A 27,450-nucleotide genomic window follows, 5' to 3' on the forward strand; every position below is an offset into this window, starting at 1 on the left:
CTTCAACCAAGACATGGAAGTGACAGATGGGACTTAGGCATGGGAAGACCCCACTTAAAAATCGAGTTTCTGAGACTCGGTTTCCATTTAGTAAACCGAGTCTCTAAAACTCAAGATCAAAGTGGCGTCCTACGTGGACTTCACCATAAAACTCGAGTCTCTAATGCTCGGTATAAAACTTGAGTCTTAGAGATTCGATTTCCAGGTGGAGGCCACGTGGCAAAGAGGCCACATCAACCTATAAAAACCGAGCCTCAAAGAGTCGATTTTTACGGCCAAAATCGAGCCTCTAAGACTCGAGATGTTAGTATGTTATATAGTTTCGGAACCGGGCCTGCTAACTATATAGTTGGGAACTGAGGGTTATTTTACTATTTTCTCCCATTCTCCACCATAACGAAACCTTCTAGAACCCCATAGAACCCGGTGATCTCTTGCACAACTTTGCTAAAGCTTCCACTCCGAAATGCCTTTGTGGCACGAATCAACTGAACTCAAGGCTTTTATCTTTCACACCATGAATTCCGTATTGCATCAACGATAGTATCTCTTCCAGGTATGATTCGATCTCCCTCGGGTCTGGACCTTCGGATCCTCCCCCCACTGCAAGCAAATTCTTTTTCTCTCCGATGACAACCGGCCTAACTTCCTGAATTAATTCCATGTACTTCTTCTTCTTCTTCTTCAAGATCAATGAACCTATAGATGAGTCACATTCTTCTTGGAGCTCGCCGCATAGACCTCACTGTTCTCTTCAATTTCCAAGACACTGTCCTTGAACAAATTCTCGTCAAGCACGAAATGAAATTCACTTGGCTCGTTTGGTTTCCTTTTTGTTCCATCGACTCCACCATGTGCTCCAACTCCATTCTCGCTCTCATTGTGATAACTTAATTTCTTCAAGTAGCCAACATAGATCTATAATCCCTCATCCTCCAATCCAAGCGGCTGGAAAATCCGTACCATTGGTCGTCTTGAGTGTGTACATGTTTATGATAGGACTAGTCGTACCATTTTGACCAACTGGTGCCCATCGCACATGATTTGGGTTGGGAGGTACATTATGTCCTAGGTAGCGGGAATATTGTTTAGCCTAACCTTCACCTCCAATAAAGGCTCATTTAGATCCTTCCATTATGATAGCTTAACGCGTTAATTATTGCATCCATATTTGCTTGTGTTAGGCCGTTGTTTGCTCTTGTTTTAACCCTTGCTTGCTTAAGGCCCAAGTCCAACGCTTGCCGCATGTTTGAACGCTAGTTTTAAGAATCTAAAATCAAATAGTGTGAAGATTTAAGTTCAATTCTTATGTGCATAATTGAAACTCGAAAGATATCTTAAGACCCAAAACCAAATAGGCCGAAGGCCTAAGTCCAATGCTAGATGCCCTTATAATCAAAGAATTCAAAAGAGTTTTTAAAAAAAATGGTGCAGGATTATGCTTGTAAAATTCACATAGGTGCACATACCCCATCAAAAATTCAAAATTCAAACCTAAGTTAGAGGATTAGCCCAAGAATCAAGTAGTCCACACCTTAGCCCAAGCTGTACAAACCCAACATCTAACTCCATTCCCTCTCTCTCCTAACACTATTACTCCACCTTTACCATTAGGTCGTTCTAACCTAACTATTGAAACAATAAAAATAATGTTACAAACACAAACTTTTCTACAATAATTTTACGAACTATTAATTAATATGACAAATTCTTATTAGTTTTTAGTTAGGCGCATCACTAGCTATCATCACTTTTTTATTTTCCAACAAATACTCACCACATTATCCATTTGTAAAATAGTTTGTAACTCTAACATTTTCCTTTGAAATCTATATATCCCTTTCTCTTATTTGATTCCATTTGTAAAAGCTTTCTTAATTTTTCAACGGTATTGATGTTGTCTAATATAAGACTCTAATCTGTGGAAACTTGTCAAATGAACAAACCTCTTTCTTTACCTCTTTTCATAAAAATTATAAATTATAAATTAAAAAAGGGCTGATTTTTTTTTAATATATAGAACATATAATTTTTTTTTTTTTTTGAGAATATAGAACATATATATTAAAATAAAAACAAATGGGAAATAGCCACCATACTCGAAGAAAAACATCATATTATTCCTAGTCACTTTCTTTCACAGTAGGAGGTAGGGGGAGTCGTGTCCCCCCGACCTCCCAAAAAAAAAATATCGTATATAGTATTACTATTTACAATACTTGCCATTTTGACCTCAAACTAAAACCTTAGGGTATGTTTAGTAACTATTTTTTCTCCTTAGTTTTTATTTTCAAAAACAATTTTCTATTTTTAAAACTAAAAAACTTGTTTAGTAACCCAAAATAGACGGAAAACAAAAATTGTTCTCAAAACTCAATTTGTGAAGAAAACTAAAAACATGCAAAAGGCTGTTTTCGATATCTAGTTTTCAAAATTCAATGCAAACATGCATTTGATTTAATGAATCTGTCTCATTAAATGAGTTAGCATTAGAGTTCAAATCTTAGTAACAACATATTTTAGTATTTTCTATTTTTTTTTCTTCAAATTTTTTTTTTTTAAATTTCAACTAACCAAATATGTTTTTGATTTCAAAAATACAAGAAAATTATTTTTTCCTTATATTCCCAAAAAAAAAGTTTTTGAAAATAAAAAATAAAAACGGTTACCAAACATAACCTTAGCCTCTTGATTGTTTTCTCTTCTAACTTAACTTTTTCACAGTTTCAAACACTTTGGCCCATTAGATTTTCACCATGCCAAAATATCAAAATTCACAGATCTTGGCCTTAAATCATCCTGAAGGTAATGGTCCAACTCCAATTTAATATTCCCACCCCTTTTTTTCTGTCTAAGATATCTTTCAAAGTCCATAAAGGAGTCATCAACTTGCGGATCCTTTTCCACACAAGGACCGCGAGTACCTTCCCTACCTATTTTCTCAGAACTGTAGTCACGAATCATTTCATAACAAATATCTCTAACCCTTTGAATTTCATTATTAGCTTCATCACAATAATTTAATGGAAAATAATATTGTAACAATTCAATCTTATATCTTGGGTCTAAAATGGTTGCCATGGCCATAACACCATGAATCACATTTTTCCAACAACATGAATCACATTCCAATAACAATCAAATTTTTCCAACATTTTAAATGTCATACTCCTAATCACATCACTTGCGCTTGTAAACCAAGAATTCAAAGCTATTTTTATTTCACACACCTTAGGAAAGAAAAGATTAGCTACAGGGTATGAGGTGCCCGAGAATAGCTCCTGTGAAACAATTCCAATCTCTCACATATATTACTTGTCATCTCCCATTCTTCCTCCGCTAGAATGCACTTATAAGATGACTCACATATATTCAATCAACAAAAGACATTTTGATACTTTATAGCAATAGAAAGCATGAGAGAAGTAGAGTTCCAATGAGTCTTACAATTAAGGGCTAGTTCTTTGATACATTCAACATGTGCTTGTCGGGATGTCTCTTCAAACATCTGTCTTCTCTTTGTTGATGTAGTCCAAAATCCCACACTTTCTCGAACCTTTTCAATACATGATCCAATTACATCAAAACCATCTTGAACAATCAAATTAAGAATATGTGTTGCACAACACATATGCAACATTGATCCACACATAATAAGTGCACCACGTTGAAGCTTATCTAAGATAATTTTTATAACTGCATCATTGGTATTGAAATTATCCATAGTCACAGTAGATAACTTCCTATTAATATTCCACTCCAACAAAGTATCTAGAAGGACACTAAAGCACTTCTTTTGTATGTGGAGATGGCACATAAATCAACCTTAAATGAGAAATTTAAATAATTAGAACCAACAATAATATAGGTTTATAAAACATTTAAAAGAATTTAATCAAAACATAAAAATGAATATTTACTTTAAAATAAGTACCTTGTAAAGTTGTTATTTACAACTATTTTGTATTGGCTCTAATTCAGTGCCAAATTTGATTGTAATTCTATTTAATCACTTTTTCGCTTTATTTATGTGGGATTTTTATTGTAAAGGTTGTGTGTGAGAGAGAGTCTGAAGACTCAAGCTCATATTGAAGATCAAGAGGATTTCGCAAGAAGCTCGCGAGAAGCTAACCCGCGAAATAGCCACGTGTTGAGCACATGACTGGAATACAATTAGTCATAACAGCTGGAATTTTCATAAGTGTCTCACAAGTAAAGTCTTCCCGCGAAATACTAGCGAAACATTTTGTTTTGCTATTTTGTCGTTTGTGTTCCACCAATTCTTTGCCCACACTATATGCACCCTCATTACCCACATATTGAAAGTAGTGTTTTTCAAAGAGAAAACCCTAGCATATACACTTGAGAGTTAGAGATTGTTATACCCACAATTATCTAGACATTCCCTTGTGATTTTTCTCTACTCCTACCTCTCCATATCTAAATCCTTGAGAGGTTGATACCCCCAAACACTTACCACACCCAATCTGAGTGTCAAGTGAGGTTTTGGTGCTGCTGGGAAGCATTGGAATAAGCCAATCGTTAATGGATGCAATCAGGCTAAATTGCGTGATCTAGGAAAGCTAGAGAAGACAAAGCTTTGTCAAGTCAGTTGGTAGTCAGAGCTTGGAGGGCTCAAGTATATGGGGTAGACTAGGCTTGGAGGGTCTTTTGTTATTAATGTACTCCAACCTATTCTCTAGTGGATTGATTTATAGCTTAAAGAGCGGCAGAGAGGTTTTTCACCGAGTTCTTCAGTTTTCTCTTTAATAACACGTCTCGGTGTTATCTTGTGTTTGTATCCTTCTTCCCTACTCTTTAATATTTTCTTTTATTGTTGATATTAAATGAATATGGCTTAAAGTAGTTTTTCAGTTGTTCGCACACATTTAATCTTATTCTACACTTAGTTTAAGTTAGGGTAAAGGCAACCGAGCCGTAACTTTTAATTGAGGATCTAAACAAGCTCTTATGTTAGCTTTCAATTGGTATCAGAGTCAAGGTCATGGGTATGTCTTCCTCATCACCAATTGGTTTTGAGGTGGAATGACACAACTCACGGTTCGACAAATGGTATCAGACATTCACCACTCGTTTCGAAGAACTAAAGATAGGCGAAAAGACGGAGGACTCCAAGGTTGTGAGGAAGATTTTACGATCCCTACCAGAGAGCTTCCGTGCAAAGGTTATTGCCATCAAAGAGAGCAAAGACCTTGATGAGATTAAAATTCAAGAACTCATCGGTTCTCTTCAAACTTATGAGCTATATCTACCATCACAAAGGAAGAACAAATCTCTTGCTCTCAAGACAATCAATAAGGGATTGGAAGCTCAAGACTTCTTGGATGAAGTGGAAGTGGCATACCTTGCTAAGAAATTTTGTAAGTTCTTAAAATTCAAGAGGGATAGGAAGTCATTTGAGAAAGGGAAATTCTCAAATTTAAAAAATGATAAGAAAGACTTCAAGAAGAAGGATTCCAAAGATTCTTCTCCATCTCAAGCTGCTATGAGTGCAAAGGGCATGGGTATGTGAAGAAAGAGTGCCCCGCTTACTTGAAAGCAAAGGGTAAAGTCTTTGCTACTACCCTTAGTGACTCGGACGGCTCCAATTCGGATTCGGAAGAAAGTTGTGATGGAGAAGGAAACTACTCCACATTTATGGCTATTGCACCCATGGACTCTTTGGAAGATTTGAGTCTTCTAGTGGAAGAACTCGATGAGCACACCGAAGTAAAGTCTATGGGGATTGGGGAGGAATCCGATGATGAAAATGAAGAAGCAAAGGGATTACAAGAATCCTATAATTCTCTTATTGAGAAGACCGGAGAGTATGCTAGAATGGCTAAAGTAGCCATCTAAAAAATTAAGAGAGCTGAGCAAGACTACAAGAGCATACTCATAAGGTACAAAGAAACGAAGTGTGAAGTTGAGGCACTAAATGAAGAACTAATCGAAGCCTATTCCAAGATCAAGTTTCTTGAGCTTGAAGTGATTCAAGCTAATGCCAAAGTGGAGCGTGTTGCCTCCAAGAAACTTGACGAAGTGCATGCACATCAAAACCCTTTTTTAGACAAAAGCAGTTTAGGATATATCGGAGAAAGTAGCTCAAGCACCAATTTATTTAAAGAGATGAATTTTGTTAAGGCTAAGGAACCAATGGTAGCAACTCCAATTGTTGAGAATGTGAAGCTTGAGAAGAAGCCAATTGTGACTACTCAAAAGGTTTTGACAAAACCTCAAACTCTATTTGTGGCCAAACTCAAGACTAAAGGGAAATCTCTACTGAAGTCACAAAGAGGTCCTCAAACTCAACATTTTTGCCATCCTTGTGGAATCCAAGGACACACTAGACCTAATTGTTATAAGCTTCATGCATTGAAGAAGGCGGATTCTCAAAGGCTAAGAGGACAAGAAAAGGGGAATCGGAACGCCAAGAAATCAAAAGGGTGAGAAGTTGATCCCGGAATTGGTGATGTGATGAAGATGATGGATACCATCACTTCTTGTTTTGCAAACTTCACCCTAAGGTTTAGAATCGCAACTTAAGTACCCAAACCTTTAAGGATATTACCCTAAATGCACGTGTCGTGTGGGTGAAGAAGGGTACACATGCATAAGCATTAGAACATGTCCAAGCATTAGAACATGTCCTTGCATTAATTCTTTCGATATGTTGTGACTTTGTTTGGTTGTGTGCTTATGTTTTCATTTTAGCATGTTTCTTTTTCAAGTTTGTTTTGTACTTTTTTTTTTGTTGATCTTACTTTTCATGTTCTGTTTTTTAGTGTGTTAAAAATTTCAAAAACCCATAAAAATTGGAAAATCTCCAAAAAGTTTAATCGCTTGTGTTGTGTTTATCACATGAAAGTTTGGCCCAATACCTTCGTACTAATGGCGTAGGGCATTTACAAGCTTAGCTTGTTATGTATGCACATTTTCTAAGTGTGAGCGACATTTAGAAATCTACATTTTGACTATTATAAATAGATCTTCAAGCTTGTCATAAATGATTGGTCAATAAACTTGCTTGATCTTGATACATGCATAGACTTGTGCCTATATATCTCCTCACATTTTTTCTTTTCTTTTTCAAGAGCTCTACAAATGTCAATCTCGAAAAGAGAATTTTGAGCTGAAAAAGCACATACTAGTATTTGACTAAGAAAAAGGGAAAGCAATTTGTACTAAAAATGTATGGTGCCAAAGCCAAAGGCTAAAGTTTCAAAGTTATCTCAAAATGTTTATGGCATCGCTTCTCAAAAATTTGAGTTGTTTTGATCAAAAGTATGTCTTATGGAAGCACAATAAAAAGGTTTCATCCAAGTGTAATCACATTGGTGAGGGGTCATATATGTTTATTTCTACAAGTGAGATATGTCACTTGACTTTGTACTAGTCGTGTATGACTTGATTGAATTGATTATTGAAGTTTTATACTAGACTATAGACTAGTTCATACTTGATCCTCACATACAACACACAAGTGTAATGCTCAATGAATGCTTATTCCATTTGTGTGATTGTACGTGTTCAAATGTGGCGTGTATACTCAATTGCTTGTCGATCAAACCTAAAAAGATTTTGAGTTTTTTATATATATTTTTTAAAGTGTTTTTATGCTTTCGTGTGTTTAGAGTTTTTGTACATATTGCCTATTTCTTGTTTTACCTAAAAACTCTTTCAAAGGCATTTTCACGAGAAGTTTCGCGAGATAGCTCTTCCTGCGAAAATGAGGATGATGGTAGCAGTTCCTCGGTCGCAAGCCGGTACGTATACTTTATAATAAGACCCTTCCTGATGGCAAAAATTGAAAACACCAAAATTCAAACAAAAACTTTTGCTACTGTCTCACGAGAAACTCTTACCCGTGAAATAGTTTCAATGCTTCAGTGGCATTTTCGCGAGTAACTTCACGAGAAGCTTACCCACAAAAATCGCATGTTTTCAGTTTTTGAAGGGCACACTATGACATTTTTTCAAACTCACACCCTTTGCCTCCCTCAAGCCTCTCTCGACCCTAAACTATTTTTCTATAAAAAAACCCAACAAAGACTCAAGTTCAATCTACTCTAAGTCTTCACTAAGGTATGTTTCATCATTATTTTCTCTTTATTTCCTTATATTAAGCCTTAGATTCTAGGTTTTCATGGGTTGGGTATAGTTTTGAAAGGGTTGGGAAATTTTAATTTTTGTGCAAAATCTATTGAATTTATTGATTGGGTTCTGTCCCATTGTCTTTGATTGTGTTTATGTTGACCCCTTGTGGCATTTTAGCATGTATTTAGGCAAAATTTTCATATGTTCATGCATTGTTTTACATGTAAGTTGTGTTTGGGCATACTAGGTGTTTGATAAAATGCCTAAATAACATTTTGATGTTGTTTTGGACTCCAATGAGTACCAAACTTTGGGGATTACCATGATTATGCATGTTTATCATGTTTTGATCATTGGTTGTGTGTTTTACACAATTTGACCCAAGTGCTCTTAGTCATGCCTTGATCATGTATCACATATGCACACTACATGCACACACTTGTTCACTTGTCATGTTTTGCATATCACTCATGCTAGATAAATTTTATTACATGTTTAGCACTTACAACATGATCTTGTGATATTGTTTACGTTCTTTTTAGGATGCTGTGGTTAATTTATGGACTAACTTGGTACTAATCAAGTTTGTGTTCTTGTTTTGTGTTTTGTACTTGTTTTTTTGTGCTTGTGACTGTTTTTGCAGATGTTTCTCTTCAAGAAATCAGCTGTGAAAGGAGGTAGTAGCAAAGGAAAGGAACTGGTAATTGATATTGATAGCCTTACCCCAAAGTCAAAAAGGACTTAATCATCGACAAGATTTCTTGATGTTGACAAGTTCAGATCATATGCTGCATTTCAAACCTATGAGAATTGCTTCAAGGATGCCCCCTTGCTGGTTGAAAGGGTGGTTGAGCAAGTGTCTCTTCTTGATACAAACATTCTGAAATGGTTCACCACCAAGGATTGGAATTTTCTTCTATCCAACTTTGACGAAACATATGAAGAAATGGTAAAGGAATTCTATGCAAATGCCATTTATGATGGGGATGAACTGAAATGTTGGGTTAGAGGAAAGGACTTCATAGTGACACCTTCATATCTTGCCATCATTTTGCACATCAACCGCTGGTGTACGATGACTTGGATCCAGAGGTGAATTTGCTTCAGGATACTTTCGGAGAAAACTTGGAGTTCTCTCCCAATGGAAAATCAGTTAGTGTTTCATCACTATCTCCCGAATTGAGGTTGCTCATAATAATCATGTTCCACAACCTTTATCCTCTCTCAAGCACTGGGTACATGAATCTTAGTCGGGTTTTATTCCTTCATGACCTGATCACTGATGAAGAAATCTATATTTGCTCTCATATCTTCCACATTTTGAGCAAAACTGCTAAAAGAACTACCTTCCTTTTTGTTGTCTCATTTCAAAAATTTTGAAGCTCAAAGGTGTTCATCCATCAGCAAATGAGAGTCCTTATCCTAAGCTAAGTCCAATCAACATTCGCACTCTCAATCCTAGCATTGGTCACAGTCGAAAGGGAGTCAAGCAAGAGAGTCCTGCTCCTCATGGTGGTTCATGCTCTAGGTCACATATGATGAGAAATTAGACAATATTATGTCATCTGTCCAAGACGTCAGCACCAAGCTATCTAGACTTGCATCTATCATGCACTCCCAACACATCCATTTTGACACAAAGTTCATGTCTCTCCAAACTCAATTGGACTAAATTAAAAGGAAGCTAGAGGAAGATGAGGACTAGCTATTCCATGACAAAAAGGGGGAAATGGTTCATGATAGGGGGAGTGTAATGATAGGGGGAGAAAGAGCTAGATTGAAGGGGAAGCATTGGAGATGAAGAGCAAGAGCAAGAACAACCTACATTTAATATTTTGTTTTTATGATATTTACATTGTTTTCTTTTAAAGTTTTAAAGTACTTTAGTTTTGAATTTTAGTTTATCTTTAGGACTTTGTTCATGTACCTTTGCTTTGTAGTGTATTAGTACTTTTAGATTATATATGCATCATCTTTAGTACTCTACATTTTTACCCTTGTTGGATCTTGTATCCTTGATGCAAATACCTTAGTATTTTGCATTGGTTGTGTGTTGGAAATGCAATTGATTTTTGTGTTGCTCTTAATTGCATTGCGTGCCCAAATGATCATTTACTAGCTAAATGTTCATTGTAGTTATTCTTTAATGATTGCTCAAGTTTGATCAAGCTACGCTTCACAGATTATATCTTGTTTAATACCTTGATCACATTTTACTTGTTCCTATACGTTCCTTGTGTTCAACTTGTCATAAACTTAATGAAAGTTTTATTTGTGTGCGAGTGTTTCAGGATACAGGTGTGTACGGTGCAAGTGCTTCACAGCTTCTAGAATTAGGTGTGAGTGATTTTTTCTATTGTTCCAAAACTCACGTTTAAGTCTAGAGTCTATTTTAGGGGTTTCGTCATGGAATAGCCAAAGGGGAAAATTGAAAAGTTGTTATTTACAACTACTTTTTGTTGGCTCTAATTCCGTACCAAATTTTATTGTAATTCTATTCAATCATTTTTTCCCCTGTATTTATGTGGGATTTTTATTGTAAAGGTTGTGTGAGAGTGTGAAGACTCAAACTCATATTGAAAATCAAGAGGATTTCGCAAGAAGCTCGTGAGAAGCTAACCTGCAAAGTAGCCATGTGTTAAGCACATGACTGGAATGTGAAGAGTCATGACAGTTGAAATTTTCGCAAGTGTATCGTGGGTAAGACCTTCCCGCGAAATACTCGGTTTTGTTATTTTGTCATTTGTGCTCCACCAAGTTTTTACCCACACTATATATACCCTCATTACCCATATATTGAAAGGAGTGCTTTTTAGAGAGAAAACCCTAGCATACACACTTGAGATTAGAGATTGTTATACCCACAATCATCTACACATTCCTTTGTGGTTTTCCTTTACTCCTACCTCTCCATATCTAAATCCTTGAGAGGTTGATAGCTCAAACACTTACCACACCCAATCTGAGTGTCAAGTGAGGTTTTTGTGCTGTTGGGAAGTATTGAAAGAAGTCAATCATTGGCGGATGCAATCGGGCTGAATTACGTGATCCGAGAAAGCTAGAGAGGACAAGGCTTCGTCAAGTTAGTTGGTAGCCAAAGCTTGGAGGGCTCAAGTACATGGGGTAAACTAGGGTTGGAGGGTCTTTTGTTATTCATGTACTCCAACTTATTCTCTAGTGGGTCGATTTACTTCTTGGAGGGCAGCGGTGAGGTTTTTTGCCAAGTTCTTCGGTTTCCTCTTCGATAACACATCTCGGTGTTATCTTGTGTTTGCATCCTTCTTCCATACTCTTTAAGCTTTTCTTTTATTGTTGATATTAAATGAATATGGCTTAGAGTAGTTTTCGGTTGTTCGCACGCATTTACTCTTACTTCGCACTTAGTTTAAGTTAAGGTAAAAGCAATCGAGCCGTAACTTTTAATTGGGGGTCAAAACAAGCTCCTGTGTTTATACACAAATTTGAGCTTTCATACCTCATAAATCGACTTTGTAATCTCCATAAACCATCAATGAAGTGTGCTGTTACAACCATAAACCCTTGCTTTTTGTTTTGTGAAGTCCACATATCAGTGGTAATAGAAATTTTACCTTGATTCTTATCAATTTTATGCTTTGATTTCTCCCTTTCTTTCTCATAGATGCTCAAAATGTCCTTCTTGATTGTGTTCCTAGAAACCATCCTGAACAATGGTTGAAGAGAAGTTGAATATTTTCTAAAACCAATGTGGTCAACTATAGAAAGGGGATACTTAAGCAAAATGATCATACGAGCAAGTTCATTTCTTGATACATTTTGATCAAAATTATAGGCATTCACACCCGCCGTTGAATCCACTTTATTTTGATCCCTCACAAAAAAAATTTATTCATATCCCTAATGTCTTGAAACTTTCTCCTTGGACAAATTTTTATGTGGTCATGCAAATGTTTAGTGCCATAATTGGATCCCCTTACTAGCAATTTCTTGCAATAATTGCACTCAGCCTTGTCTTTCTCATCAACTCTCTTTCTCTTAAAATGATTCCAAACAATTGATTTGTACTTCCCCTCTTCTTCAATTATTTCATTGCTAGGCTGGACTGCCTGGGCATCTTTTGGCATATTCAACAGAGGTGATGACGAGGTTGCATTATCTTTATTTACTATCAAAGGAAATTGATTGCTGCCAGATGGATTAGAGCTACCAATGTTTTCATGTGAAGTCATTTTTTACCTAATGTTAATTTAACAACTTAGTAATGGAAAAATTATATTTCTCTAACAAAGATAATATAAAATAATGGGAAAGAAAAATAAAATTAAATGAATAAAATGAAACAATGAGTTTTAACCTAATCTGGAGCTTTTATTTTTATGAAAGAGCTTTTATTTGTGATTCATAAATATAGCTTCAGACCCTACTTTTATTTGAAACTAATCTGGACTATATATATTTTGATCAAATTGGAACAAATTATAGCTCCGGATTAGGTTCATATATATTTGAACAAATCTCATTCTTATAATGCCTATAATTTGAACAAATCAAGAAGGACATTTTGAATATATGGCATAGTAACAACTATAGGATTTGAACAGATTATAGCTCCGGATTAGGTTCATATATATTTTGATCAACTTGTTCGAATATATATATATTTGTTCAACTTATAGCTCTGAATTAGGTATGCCTTATTGTGCCATACCAACAAAGATTAGATAGCCCTTGATGTTTGGGTCTGAATGGGTATTCATTGGCCTAAAAAACACTAAACAAATCTCCTTCATAACTTTTGTTTCCTCTTTGATAGGTCTAAATTTTTTCAAAACATCCATTCAAATGGAAGATAAGAATAAAGCCACATTCAAGATGCATCTCTTTTACCCAATAAATGTTATAAATTACTAAGTAGTGTGCATTATTTAATTTCCTCCCATTTTGTGACTAATTCATAGAGAAAGGGACAAATGTCCAATTATGAATAACATTGACCTATACCTCAGAGTCTTAGAGTCTCAAACATGTACCTCATAATAGCCAAATGCCCACACACACACAATGACACAAACACAAACATTCAAAGTCTCAGACTTGTACCTCATTAAAAAAAATTATATTATGTTCATGATGAAATCTAAGTTACCACCGTACACCCTTGGTGCAATAGTCGCTTCACAAGTATAAGTGCTTGTGGGGTGTAGGGGGTAAAGGCCGGGGTTCAAGTCTCTAAGAGGGAGCTTCACACACATATGCACTTAGATTAGACTAGAATAAAATTTCTATCTTATATAAAAAATAAAAAAAATCTAAGTTGAGAAAGACGCATGAATGAAATTAGTAATTTAATAGTATATAAATTTATTTCTAATAAAGACAAAAGAAACATTAAAATTGGTACCTTATTTCCAACTTTGCTAAAGAGACAAAAGAGGTAGAGAGCCATGTTAGGTAAAATAAAGTAAGTTGATGATGCTTTTGTTTAAATAGTAGGGTTTTAGGGCATGAAAAATTACAATTTAACCCTTATTAATGCGGGGCGGGGTGGGTCTAAAAAGTGTAAACCCATCTCTGCTCCGCTCCGTGGTGCAGGTCTAAAATCTCGCTCCATCTCCGCCCCATCACCTTTGCGGGACGGGAAAAACCTGCACAGGGTGAAGCGAGGAGGGGCGGGTCAAACAAGACGAGGCAAAATTTTCATCCCTAATTAAGTCTAGTATAAACCCTTTGGAAAGGGTCTAATAATAATGGGATTGACTACAACATTTTACCTTCACAGTTTGATGGTAATTGGGTTAAGGCAGTGGTTTATCCATAGAAAATGCCTTTTAAGGGTGAGAAGCAGCTCGAAGGGATGAAAGAGAGGTTCATGAGTCATATTACAATGTCATATTGGTAAGATTGTTTCTCTTTGAATGTTTCTCACAATTTGGTGGTGGGCCAGTGTTGCTTTAGAAGAAACTTGAAAGGAAAAGAGAGAAATAATTGATTGGTTTGTTATATTTGGGCTCTCATATACAAAAAAAGAGGAGAATGGCATCAATGGTTTAGTAGGAGACAAAATAGGTGAAGTGAATTGAGAAGGCACATGTAATGGGTCAAAGATGACTATTTTTTTTTTTTAAGATCTTCTATTTTGTACATATGTTTTATTTTTTGAGAATTTATATTTTCTTTTTAGAAATAGTTTCAACCTATAGAGTTCACTTTTGATGATTTCTTTTTATCATTAATAGTTTCAACCTATGACCAAGACACTAATTGGTTTTTGTTATTAGCGGAGTTTGAACCTCAAATCTCTTATTTGACAACAAAATTTTTTGTTAGTTGAGTTAATTAGAAGCCACAATTCTTTACAAATGTTCTAAATGCACAATTTTTAGAGCAATTTACAAATGTTTAAATTCAAAAGTTGTCAAGTAATTTGTAAAGATTGTTGGCAGTTTTGTTTTTTCTATATGAATCCAAAATGTAATGTTTGGGCACATTCCCAACAACTTGCTAGCCTTCAATTTTATTTTATGAGGAGTTTGTTTGTATAAAACTAGAATATAAAAAGAAGTAGTTGATTATCTTCTTCTTCTTCTTCTTCTTCTTCTTTTCTTAATATAAAAGGGGGGTTTTCGGTGTGGACTCATCAATCCCACACCATGTGACGGTAATTGGTAATATTATGTGTTGCACACAAACTTTGTTAGGACTATCGCTCGAACCGCTCTTCTATAGGTACTAGGACAAGGATTTTTTCCATCAAGCCACACCTTGCATGGTGAAGTAGTTGATTGTCTATGAAGCTGAGAATGAATTATAATCATTAGATTGAATATAGATAAAGGTTGAGAAACAGGGGAAGTGAGAAAAAGGAGAGATGTCTGACGAAACCAAAAAAATAAGGGTGAGGAGGAGAGGCCCATTTATCTATTTTTAAAAGACTAGTTACGGCAACACATGCTTGCCATGGAAAAAAAGTAGTGATTAAGGTCAATTCTAGATTTTATTTGTATTACAAAACAAAAATATAAATCATTTGATTTTTAAAGTATATAGAGATTTACATTAATCAAAAGAGACATTAATTTTAATAATTTTGATAATTATGTCGTAAAAAGTTAATCTCATTTGTATAGGAATTTTGATCAACCACAAAGTTAGGGTAACTATTTAACATATAAATATTTATTTTACTATAATAGTTTTTTAGTACCTACTTGCTAAAGACAATATATCTACTTTCTAAAAACTTTAAAGAATGATAACGAATATCATCATCTTCCAACGATAAACAACTAAATTTCCCTAAGAAAATAAAAATAACAATAATAAAAAGATAACAAAAGGCATGTGTCATTGAATTTTTATTAGATAAATTATAAGTTTTGAAAAGTTAAACCTAGAAAATCAATGTTCTTTAGATAACAAATAAAACGCCTTATATCATTATTCCAACTTTCTGAGAATTTTTGCCTTTTAAAACTCAAAATACGTAAAACAAATTTTTGGGATGTTAAAATTTAGCTGGAGTATTTAGACATTACACAACAAAATATTTTAAGAATCATAAACTTTCATTAGAGTTTAATCGAGAGAATAACAATATGACACATTTGTTTTTTTTCCAATATATTAAGGGAAAAATTGCTTGATTTTAAAGTTTAAGGAGCAATTGTAAACTACCCCAAACATAAATGATGAAAAGTGTGTTTTTCCTAAGTTTTTGTTTTTGTTTTTGTGTGTAAAACTATGTGTTTTTACTTAAATGGTGTGTAAAGAAAAAATATATATATATATATACAAAAGTCAACCCAAGAAAATTGCACATGGAATAGTGAATTTGGCTCAAGAAAGTTAATTCAACCAACAAAAAATTTCTAAAAACACAACAGAATGACGCAACATTTTCATAATATCTTTATAATTTTTTTATATTTTATTTTAACTTATAAAGAATTGACAGCTTATCAGTTTTGAAAATATTACAATGATATCAAGATGTCTTAACATTTTTCACACAAAAAACTGTTATGTCCATGATATTTTCACAACAAATTATAAATAGTATGTTACTATAGGTTGTTCTTGGTGGGCAAAAAACAGTTTCATTGATAAGTTTAAATTAGAACCAATAATAATTTACTACATTTGATTTGTTATGAAAGTGTTGTAAAAATTATTGTGGATGTAGCACTTCTTTTTAACCATACTTTTATTTTTAGTTGTGGTTGGTTCTAATATGATATTTTATTATTTTATTTCTACCTATAATGAATTAACATCTCAACAATTGTGAAAATATTGTACCAATTTGTAGTGTTAATATTTTATTATAATGTGAAACAATGCGAATTGGACAAACCAAAAATAATATAACAAATCTACTATAGTTTTATGCATTCAAAAAAGGGAAAAAAAAAAAAAAAAAAAAAAAAAAAAACTTACCCGCAAAACAGTGAAAATTGAACAAACCAAAACTACTGTAGCGAAATTACTATAACTTTTCTCATTCACTCTTTTTATATATAGAAATATACATTGTACTTACAATGTAAATTTATATTGTAAACACATAAAAATTGGCAAATGTAGTACACATTTGCAAAATTTGTACAATTTTTTTTTTTGCGCAAATGTATATAATATTTGCTACTTTTTGTGTGTATACAATGTAAGCTTACATGATAAGGAAAGGCTCATGAGCCTAGTGCCTCTTTTTATATATATAGAAAGGAGAGGCTCATTTATTGATGCTAAAGAATACATCAATTTCTAAAAAATTTATGATATTTCCACACATGAATGACATGGCCTTTGGATTATTTTCAAAGTAATGAAATATTTTTAATTTTTCGTGAATTTCCTTACATAAGTTTAACTATGGTTAGTAAAAATAAAACGGATAAATTTTGTTAGGACATATGTAAATCATGTTAGGAACATATATCATCTAGAATTGACTAATCCTTTGACAAAACGCATTTTACTCGTAATTGGGTAGATCTAGGATGTGTATAATACTTCAAGAAATAATAGTTCAAGTCCAAGTGTTAAACTCATGCAAATCTGTCCAAGAAACAAGTGAAGAAGTGTTGGATTTTAAAACTCGATAGCTAGCTCGACAAATAGCATTTATCGAGGTTTAAAAGGGAGTGTCAACTCAATACTCAACAACTGCTTGATGAATAACCTATCTTTCAAGATTTATGAAAATCAGTTTTTTAGATCTGATTTCACACCAATGTGTGTATATATGTTTAGGCTTTTTTTTTCTCACAACCTTAAACATATATAAAGATTATTTTAAGGGCCGTCACAGAAGATACAAGTGAGTGAAACTCGATGCAAATGTTTTTTCACAAGCATATCGTGACTGGAGACATATGCCCTAGTTCATCTTTCTTTTAAAGAAGCTACTGCATTTGTATAGCGTAGGGTTTTGTAACAATGAGTTTCATGATCTTCATCATGTTGATCAACTGAAAAACTTTGCTGTAACGACCCAAGGAAAAACGCTAGTCACATCTGCGCTATACCTCAAAATGACTAGTCACAATTGAGACTCTTTATAGTTGTTAGTAAAGCCCAGACCTATCTAATAAATACCTGATGTGGGACTCATCACACACCCACACATATCACACAATCAATCAAATTGCGGCATCACAATCTCCCTCACTTAAATCCCTAACGTCCTCGTTAGGGCCCACTTTGTAGAGTAATGTCTTCGAGCCCACACGGGGTTACCGGGCCGGCTCTGATACCATATGTAACGACCCAAGGAAAAGTGCTAGTCACATCTACGCTATACCTCAAAAGAACTAGTCCCAATTGAGACTCCATGTAGTTGTTAATAAAACCCAAATCTACCTGGTAAATACCCGATGTGGGACTTATCACACACCCACACATATCACACAATCAATCAAATTGCGGCATCACAATCTCCCCCACTTAAATCCCTAACGTCCTCGTTAGGGCCTAGTTTGTAGAGTAGTGTCTCTGAGCCCACACAAGGTTACTGGGCCGGCTTTGATACCATATGTAACAACCCAAGGAAAAGCGCTAGTCACATCTGCGCTATACCTCAAAAGAACTAGTCATAATTGAGACTCTTTGTAGTTGTTAATAAAACTCAGATCTACCCAGTAAATACCCGATGTGGGACTCATCACACACCCACACACATCACACAATCAATTAAATTGGGGCATCACAATCTCCCCCACTTAAATCCCTAACGTCCTTGTTAGGGCCCACTTTGTGGGGTAGTGTCTCTGAGCCCACATAGGGTTACCGAGCCGGCTCTGATATCATATGTAATGACTCAAGGAAAAACGATAGCCACATCTGCGCTATATCTCAAAAGGACTAGTCACAATTGAGGCTCCTTGCAGTTATTAATAAAGCCCTGTTCAACCTAGTAAATACCTAATGTGGGACTCATCACACACCCACACACATCACACAATCAATCAAATTGGGGCATCACAATCTCCCTCACTTAAATCTCTAACATCCTCGTTAGGACCCACTCTGCGGCGTAGTGTCTCTGAGCCCACACAGGGTTACCGAGCCAGCACTAATACCATATGTAACGACCCAAGGAAAAACGCTAGTCACATCTGCACTATATCTCAAAAGGACTAGTCACAATTGAGGTTTCTTGCAGTTGTTAATTATGCCCAATTCAACCTAGTAAATACCAAATGTGGGACTCATCACACACCCACACACATCACACAATTAATTAAATTGGTGCATCATAATCTCCCCCACTTAAATCCCTAATGTCCTTGTTAGAACTTACTTTGTGGAGTGGTGTCTCCGAGCCCACACGGGTTTATCGGGCTGTCTCTGATACCATATGTAAGGAAAAGCACTAGTCACATCTGCGCTATACCTTAATAGGACTTATCTCAATTGAGGCTCCTTATAATTGTTAATAAAACCTAAATCTACCCAGTAAATACCCGATGTGTGACTCATCACACACCCACACGCATCACACAATTAATCAAATTGTGGCATCACAATCTCTCCCACTTAAATCCCTAACGTCCTCGTTAGGGCCCACTTTGTGGGGTAGTGTCTCTGAGCCCACACAGGGTTACCGAGCCGGCTCTGATACCATATGGTAACAACCCAAGGAAAAGCGCTAGCCACATCTACTCTGTATCTCAAATGGACTAGTCACAATTGAGGCCCTTGCAGTTGTTAATAAAGCCCAGTTCAACCTAGTAAATACCCAATGTGGGACTCATCACACACCCACACACATCACACAATTAATTAAATTTGAGCATCACAATCTCCCCCACTTAAATCCCTAATGTCCTCGTTAGGACCCACTTTGTGGAGTAGTGTCTCCAAGCCCACACGAGGTTATCGGGCCGGCTCTGATACCATATGTAAGGAAAAGTGCTAGCCATATCTGTACTATACCTCAAAAGGACTAGTCACAATTGAGACTTTTTGTAGTTGTTAATAAAGCCCAGATCTGCTTAGTAAATACTCAATGTGGGAGTCATCACACACCTACACACATCACACAATCAATCAAATTGCGGCATCACAATCTCCCCCACTTAAATCCCTAACGTCCTCGTTATGGCCCATTTTGTGGGGTAGTGCCTCTAAGCCCACACAGGGTTGCCAAGCCGGCTTTGATACCGTATGATAACAACCTAAGGAAAAACACTAGCCACGTATGCGCTATATCTCAAAAGGACTAATAACAATTGAGGCTCCTTGCAGTTGTTAATAAAGTCTAGTTTAACCCAGTAAGTACCCAATGTGGGACTCATCACACACCCACACACATCTCACAATTAAGTGGGGGAGATTGTGATGCCAAAATCCTTCTTAAGTTGGTGGCTAGTCACGGACTTGGATCTGTGCATCAATTGGTTAGTCATATACTAGGAGCAGTGCATTGAAAGTAGAGATTGTCACTACAGAACAGGTCCAATTGTGTATTGAGGTTCAACTGTACGTTGGTATTAGGTATTGGGATTTCTTTTACTTGTAACCGCTTGTTGTGATAATAGTGGATTCTCGAGAGTAGTGACTTTAAATTCACCCAGTGGGGTTTTTGCCTTGGAGGTTTTTTCCATTCGTAAACAAATCACCGTGTTAACTTTATTTTCCGCTGTATATTAACTTAGTTGGTAATTTGTTTGTGCTACCACGCGTATTCCATTTTAATTGAATTAATTAATTAACTTGGCTAATCAATTGATTAATTTATCACAAGGGATTAATACATTCTTGGTCTATCAAATTTAAAATAAAAATGAAAAATTTATCAAGCACCAAAACACTTACAATAGTAAATATTTCCATAACCAATTGAAAAAAATTAATAAATAATAATAAGTAAAATTCATACTTAAAATTTTAAAATATACTTTAATTAAAAACTTAAAATAATGAATTTTAATTACGAAATAGAGGATAATTTTTGATGCCCGCTATTAAGCAAAGGGCAGATTAGTACATAACATTTTTAATTTTTTTTATAAACATTTTTAATATTAATTTAACAAAGTTAAGTCAATCGAATGTCCAAAGGATGAGAGTGTTTTTTTTTCCTTCAAGATTAGAGATTTAGGGTGAATTTTTTCCTTCAAATTTTGGGTAAAGTGTTATTTTCTCAAATTTCAAGAGAGAAAATTATAATTATATATCTCAAATTATTATTTGTTATGTCAGCCCATTTTAATTAAATTCTCTCTCTCTCAACATCTTCCACTCGTTTATAAAAGAAAATCACTTCCTCTTCCAGCTCACTTCTATAGTTTTTATTCCTGTTTAATGAGGCCAACAGAATCAGCCCGTGAAATTAAAAGAATGGTCTATAAACTTCTAATGAACAAGTCTTTTTATTTTTTCCTTCTCTTGTATAATATTCGTGGAGACTAAAATTGCAGAAATTCACTTATTGCAGCATTTGAATTTTTCTTTGTAGAATCAAAGACTCATAATCAATTGCCTGATTATTCAAAAGTTACATCCTCACCTTGCTCCATTGTTGAAAAGTCACATTCTGACATTTTAAACGTTTTGAAAACTCTGATTTTCATTTTTCATGTTAGTGTTTTTTTTCTTGGCTACTTCGTCAAAATAAACCAAATCAAACTACAGGGCAGCAAAGCCATAACAGATACACTGATCCCAAAAAATAAATAGCCATAAAATGGTCAAGGGGTGTTTTATAAAACGTGTTCATACAGTCTCAATTAAGGTTAGGCCATTTCACACTATGAAAAGACTTCTATTCTTCTAGCTAGTACCCAGTCAAGACTCAAGAGTCAAGAGGCGGCTTAGGTCCTAATTAATAGTGTGCATATTGTCAAACTAAGAAAAATTTAGCATGCATTTCAGCGTTCGGAAAAGTCTATATAGCATGGTACCCAGCTATATCTCTATCTTAAATATACATAATTATTGTTTGATTTCTATATAGGCCTTACTTAAAATTTATGACAAAGCTTTAACTAAGATTTATTTCCAATTACTTTTAAGCCCCTCAACTTCAATGTCCATAATGCAAAGAATGGAACTAATGAATAAGTCTTCTCAGACTATTCTGCAAAGCCGTTTATCATTACGCAAATTGCAGCATCCAGCATAACAGTGCACAATCTAACTTGAACTTGGACAAGTTCAAAGTTGAGGAAGCACATTGAGTTTGGACAATCCTTTTACCAGTCAACACTCAAGAGGCGGCTTATGTCCAAATTAATAGTGTGCATGTTGTCAAGCTAAGAAAAATTTAGCATGCATTTCAGCGTTTGGAAAAGTCTATAGCATGGTACCCAGCTATATCCCTATCTTAAATATACATAATTATTTGTTTGATTTCTAAGTAGGGTTTACTTAAAATTTATGACAAAGCTTTAACTAAAATTTATTTTCAATTACTTTTAAGCCCCTCAACTTCAATGTCCATAATGCAAAGAACTGGGTTGCACCGACATGCCATTTTTGGCATCGTGTCGGTGTTCGACATGTATCGAACACCGAAACCGGTACGATTCGCTGGACTCCGGTGTCCAAGTAGTCTCTTTTTTTTTTTTTTTCCCGCTTCTCTGACACGACGCCGACACGGCTCCGACGCGGCGCCGACAAGCAAGCAGTGAAAAAAAAAAAGAAAAAAAGAGAAGAAAATCACAGATTCTCAAGTCAGACCGAAATAACAAGTTAGACCGAAACCCACATCTCAGATTCTCAATTTTTCACTTCTCAACCCACCCACCCTCCCTCTGACCTCTGCTCGCTGCCGTTGCCCTCTGTCCATCACCGGAGCTAGATCAGGCCGATCGACGAGCTCCATAAATGTCACCGCCATGCCCTGTCCCTTCGGATCTCTCTCTCTCTCTCTCAGCATGGACGTCAAGTCCGACCTCTTTTCTTTAAGCTTCTCTCTGTTTGTTTGTTTTTTTTTTTTTTTTTTATTTTATAGATATTTGGCCATTTGGTAACGTTTGGGTCATTGGGTGAATGGGTTACTTATAAATACTTAACAAAGTGCTTTTTTTTTTTTTTTAAATCCCACTCTCACTGTCATTGTGTGAGAGTGGGATATAATGTAACGTTTATGTTGTTACTGTCATTATGTGCCAAATATAATGTTGTTAATCGTTACTGCCATATAATATAATATTGTTATTTCTATAGTTTTATTAATTTATTAAAGTTAAACTTAAATATTGTAGATGATTTTACTAAAATGAATACTGAAAGTATAAATTGAAAATGAATATTGTAGCTTTTGAATGTAGCCTATTTAAACTTTTAGTTTGTACTCTAAACATTTTATGTGTATTATTGTACTACTTTGAGTGTTAGTTTACTTATTTGTAATTTTTACATAATTTAAATTCTAGACATAAACGTATTTTATGTCTAAAAATATTTAAAAATATGCTTAAATATAAAATTTAATTAATTATTTAATTGTCGTGTCCACGCCGTGTCGTGTCTTTGTTTTTTAAAAATTACCATATTGCCGTATCAGTGTCCATGTCTGTGCATCATAGGCAAAGAATGGAACTAATGAATAAGTCTTCTCAGACTATTCTGCAAAGCCGTTTTTCATTAAGCAAATATCAATATCCAGCATAACAGTGCACAATCTAACTTGAACTTGGACAAGTTCAAAGTTGAGGAAACACATTGAGTTTGGACAATCCTTTTACCAATTTATAACCTGAAAAGTAAATAAGGAAGCTGACAGTAACTTTCCCTATATAACATGAAGCTAGCAACTACTTAAAAATAGTCTCGCGTCTCATATTTTATACACTGTTTTAACTTCCTTTATACTTCGAAAACTGCCAGTGCATTTCCTACCTAGTATGGATCTCATCAACCTTAGAACTCTTTCTTTCTATCACTGGCTCTTTGTTTGTTACTTGCTATTCCATCTTCCTTTAAATCATGCTCTATCATTCAAGTTCCCTGATTTTAAACAAGATGGCAGGTTAAAATTAAATGGTACTGCCTCCATCCAGAATGGAATTCTTGCACTCACAAGTTACTCCACTAACAATACCGCAGCGGGCCGAGCTACATATTTTGAAGATATGCAGCTTTTCGATCCGATTACAGGTAAATCCACAGACTTCACTACTCATTTTTCATTCGAAATATCAACAATTACTTCACCAGGCCAAGATGGGCTTACATTTTTCCTTGCACCAAATGGTTCTCATCTTCCAAATGATGCTGAAGGAGGATGCCTTGCAATTAGCAAATGTAATGATTTCACTATACACAGAAAAGAATTAGTTGCTGTTGAGTTTGACACCTATAATAATACATGGGATGAAACTGATAGTGAACATGTTGGTATCAACATTAACTCCATCAAGTCAGCTGTAAGCACGGATTTGAGCCGAAGTATGAAAAATGCATCTAGAATTGATGTAAGGATCAGTTATGATTCTAAAAAAAACAATTTGAGTGTATCATGGACTTTCCCTGACAGCCCATTTCTTGGTGGGAATGCTAATCTTTCACACACTATTAATCTAACGGCATTTCTGCCTGAATGGGTATCCATTGGCTTTTCAGCTGGATCTGCTTTCTATTTTGAGATGCATGACATTCTTTCATGGGAGTTTGAAACAAATTTTTCATCAGAAGGTTCCCGAAGAGGATTAATAATTGGTAGTGTAATTGGTGGATTTTTTTCAGCTTGTGGGATAGTTTTAATTTTGGTATTTGTTTGGAGGAGGAGCAGAGAAAAAGCGAAGGACGGTGTAAATAATGGTGACTCTTCCATGGAACGTGAAATCGAACATGGTACGGGACCTAAGAGGTTTTCTTATGATGAACTAGTTCGGGCCACAAGCAACTTTGCTGAAGATGGCAAACTTGGGGAAGGAGGGTTTGGAGGGGTTTATAAATGCTTTTTGAGTGATCTGCATGAATTTGTTGCAGTTAAAAAGGTTTCTAAACGCTCCAATCAAGGAAAAAAAGAATACATATCAGAGGTAAAAATCATAAGTAGGCTGACACATAAAAATCTGGTACAATTAATTGGTTGGTGCCATGAATTTGGTGATCTCCTTCTTGTCTATGAGTTCATGCCTCATGGTAGCCTTGATTTTCACCTTTTTGGAGATAGAACAATGCTTGACTGGGCAACAAGGTATAAAATAACCCTTAATCTTGCCTCTGCATTGCTTTATCTACATGAAGACTCAGGACAATATGTGGTGCATAGAGATATTAAATCAAGCAACATAATGTTGGATTCAGATTTCAATGCAAAGCTTGGGGACTTTGGTCTAGCGAGGCTTATGGATGAAAAGCTAGGCATCAAGACAACCGGGTTAGCTGGAACTTTTGGTTACATGGCACCTGAATACATAAGCACGCGCAAGGCCACAAAAGGGTCAGATGTCTTTAGCTTTGGTGTGGTAGCACTAGAAATAGCATGTGGAAAAAGATCAACAGAACCCGAATTCGAGGGTCCTCATGTTCCATTGGTTGCTTTGGTTTGGGAGTCATACGGAAATGAAAGGCCTCATGATATGGCTAACAGGAGATTAAGTATGGAGTTTGACATGAAACAGATGGAGTGTTTATTGATTACTGGACTGTGGTGTGCTCATCCAGATCAAAGCATGAGGCCATCCATAAGGGAAGCCATACAGGTTCTCAATTTTGAAGCTCCATTGCCAAATCTTGCGAAGAAGATGCCAGTTGCCAACTATGATGTTCATGTACCTGCTGTCCCTCCAGCTAGTAGTATAGCTGCGCCCCTTGTGTCTTTTTCATCTATTAATATTGGCCGGTAAGCTAGTCCGCAGTCTCATTTTAAGGATGTAATTTTGTTTTGTTTTTTTTTTTTTTTACCGTATTTATGTTACTATGATGCAACGCTTTCCATTGTTGAATGATATAAATATATTTGTGGATTTCGATATTTAAATGGATTCTTATATGCTTCCTTGTAGCTGTTGAACTAACTAATATCATACAAGTATACAATCCTATACGGTTTAGAAAAAGTACTACATTATCAGAAAGCAGCAAATAGATTCAGTCTTTGTTTGCTTTGATAACTGTTATTTGCATGAGCATCTATGGCTTACGTGTCAATTGCAACTAGCTATTGCATGTGTAAACACAAATTTCTCAATTGAAGAAAAATCAAACAAATTGAAAAAAAATGAGTTCTACGAATATATATTTTGTATTAATCAAGTAATGAGTTCAATCTCAGTTTTGACAAATGCTCCTCTGATTCTATCTTCTTTATGGTCTTGACTCCAACGCGAAATCTTCTTCAATTTGGTTGAAAGATAGATCAAATGGTCTTCACAACAAATCTCTGGCTTTAAGCTTGTTAGAGATTTGTTGTCCTTCAAGTTCTTCAAGCCCTTCGAATGTTCTTCAAGTTCTTCAAATGTTCTTCAAGTTCTTCAAAGATTCTTGAGACAGAATTTCTCCAGAGCTTGGGTTTCTTGAAAACTTCCTCCTTTAAAATGAGAGGGGATGTCCTCTATTTATAGTGATTTTAGAGAATAAGCTCCACTTTGAGTTGATATGCTTGAAAGTATGTAGTAGACTTTTGATTGGCCCAAATTCTTCTTAGAGATAATTATCTCTATTTATCTATATCATATTTTGATAAAGATAATAATTAACAAAGATAAATCATTATCTCTGTTTAGTTTATTTTAATAAAGATAATTATCCATAAATTTTGAATAGGAAGTTTATCTTTATCTTGTGGGCCAAATGACATGTGACAAATTTTGATATGCCAGTGTGATGTCAATTTGGATGACACATGTCATTATCTAATTTAATTAATTTAATGACATTAATTTAGAATTTGCCACTAAATTTTAATGTAACATTTTATAATTGGCTTAAAATTTTGCCTCTTACAGCATGATTAGCTCGAAAACCGTAATAGTAGCTAGCCTCATATCGTGGTCTCCCTTAAACCAATGTATCCTTAGTGAGCCTACCAACTCATGGACAATACCCTTGGTCCTTCGAGTGTGTATATGACGGGACTAGCAGTACCATTTGAGCAACAGGTGCCCATCAGCCCATCATACACGTTTTGGGAGGTATGTTATGTCTTTATGTAGCTGGAATTAATGTTTAGCCTACTCTTCACCTTCATATAGGCTTATTTACATCCTTTTACAACTAAACCTTATCAATGTATTCACGTTAAGAAATATTATATCTACAATATTTTTTTAACACTTTAAAAAAAAAATTATAAATAGTAGATTATTACTGATTTTAATATTAACCCACTATTGAAATTATTTTTTGTCCACTAATAATATCAAATAACAACTAATAACATGTTGTGAAAGCATTTCTCATTCATATTTACTTGTGTTAGGCTGTTGTGTACGGTTGTTTTAACCCTTGCTTGCTTAAGGCCAAAGTCCAACACTTGGCACATGTTTGAACACTGGTTTATAGAGTCTAAAATTGAATAGGGTGAAGGCCCAAGTTCAATTCTTATGAGCATGCTTGAAAGATATCTTAAGACTTGAAACCAGCAAATAGGATAATAGCCTAAATCTAACTCTTGAGGCCCTTGTAATCAAAGAATTCGAAAGAGACAAAATGGTGTAGGATCACGCTTTGTCAAAGTCACAAAATATATATTTACTGTCAATTTTCCTTCAACTTTACATATAGTTCGTAGGTGCGCATACCCCATCAAAAATTCAAAATTCAAACCTCGTAGTCACTAGTAAGAGGATTTGCCCAAGAGTAAGGTCCACACCTTAGCCCAAACTCTCCAAACCCAACATCTAAGTCCATTCCCTCTCTCTCCTAGCTTAGTCTAACCTCAACTAACCTACAAAATGTTAATTCCATAACCCACTC

At 35.1% G+C, this 27,450-nt stretch overlaps 1 protein-coding gene across 2 annotated transcripts; it reads left to right on the top strand.

Annotated features, from left to right (window-relative positions):
* The first annotated feature begins 23,372 nt into the window (after positions 1-23,372).
* LOC142644755 (L-type lectin-domain containing receptor kinase IX.1-like) lies at positions 23,373-25,491 on the top strand. 2 transcript variants are annotated; one of them, XM_075819330.1, is made up of 2 exons: positions 23,373-23,682; positions 23,806-25,491. In XM_075819330.1, exons 1-2 carry the CDS (start codon positions 23,430-23,432, stop codon positions 25,377-25,379), a joined length of 1,827 nt encoding a protein of 608 aa, XP_075675445.1. In that variant the 5' UTR covers positions 23,373-23,429; the 3' UTR covers positions 25,380-25,491. The 2 variants fall into 2 exon arrangements, with proteins under 2 accessions (XP_075675445.1, XP_075675444.1); XM_075819329.1 differs by having other exon boundaries at positions 23,373-25,491.
* The last annotated feature ends 1,959 nt before the right edge of the window (positions 25,492-27,450 follow it).

The sequence above is a fragment of the Castanea sativa genome, chromosome 7 (genome assembly GCF_040712315.1).
Source record: "Castanea sativa cultivar Marrone di Chiusa Pesio chromosome 7, ASM4071231v1".
NCBI lineage: Eukaryota > Viridiplantae > Streptophyta > Magnoliopsida > Fagales > Fagaceae > Castanea > Castanea sativa.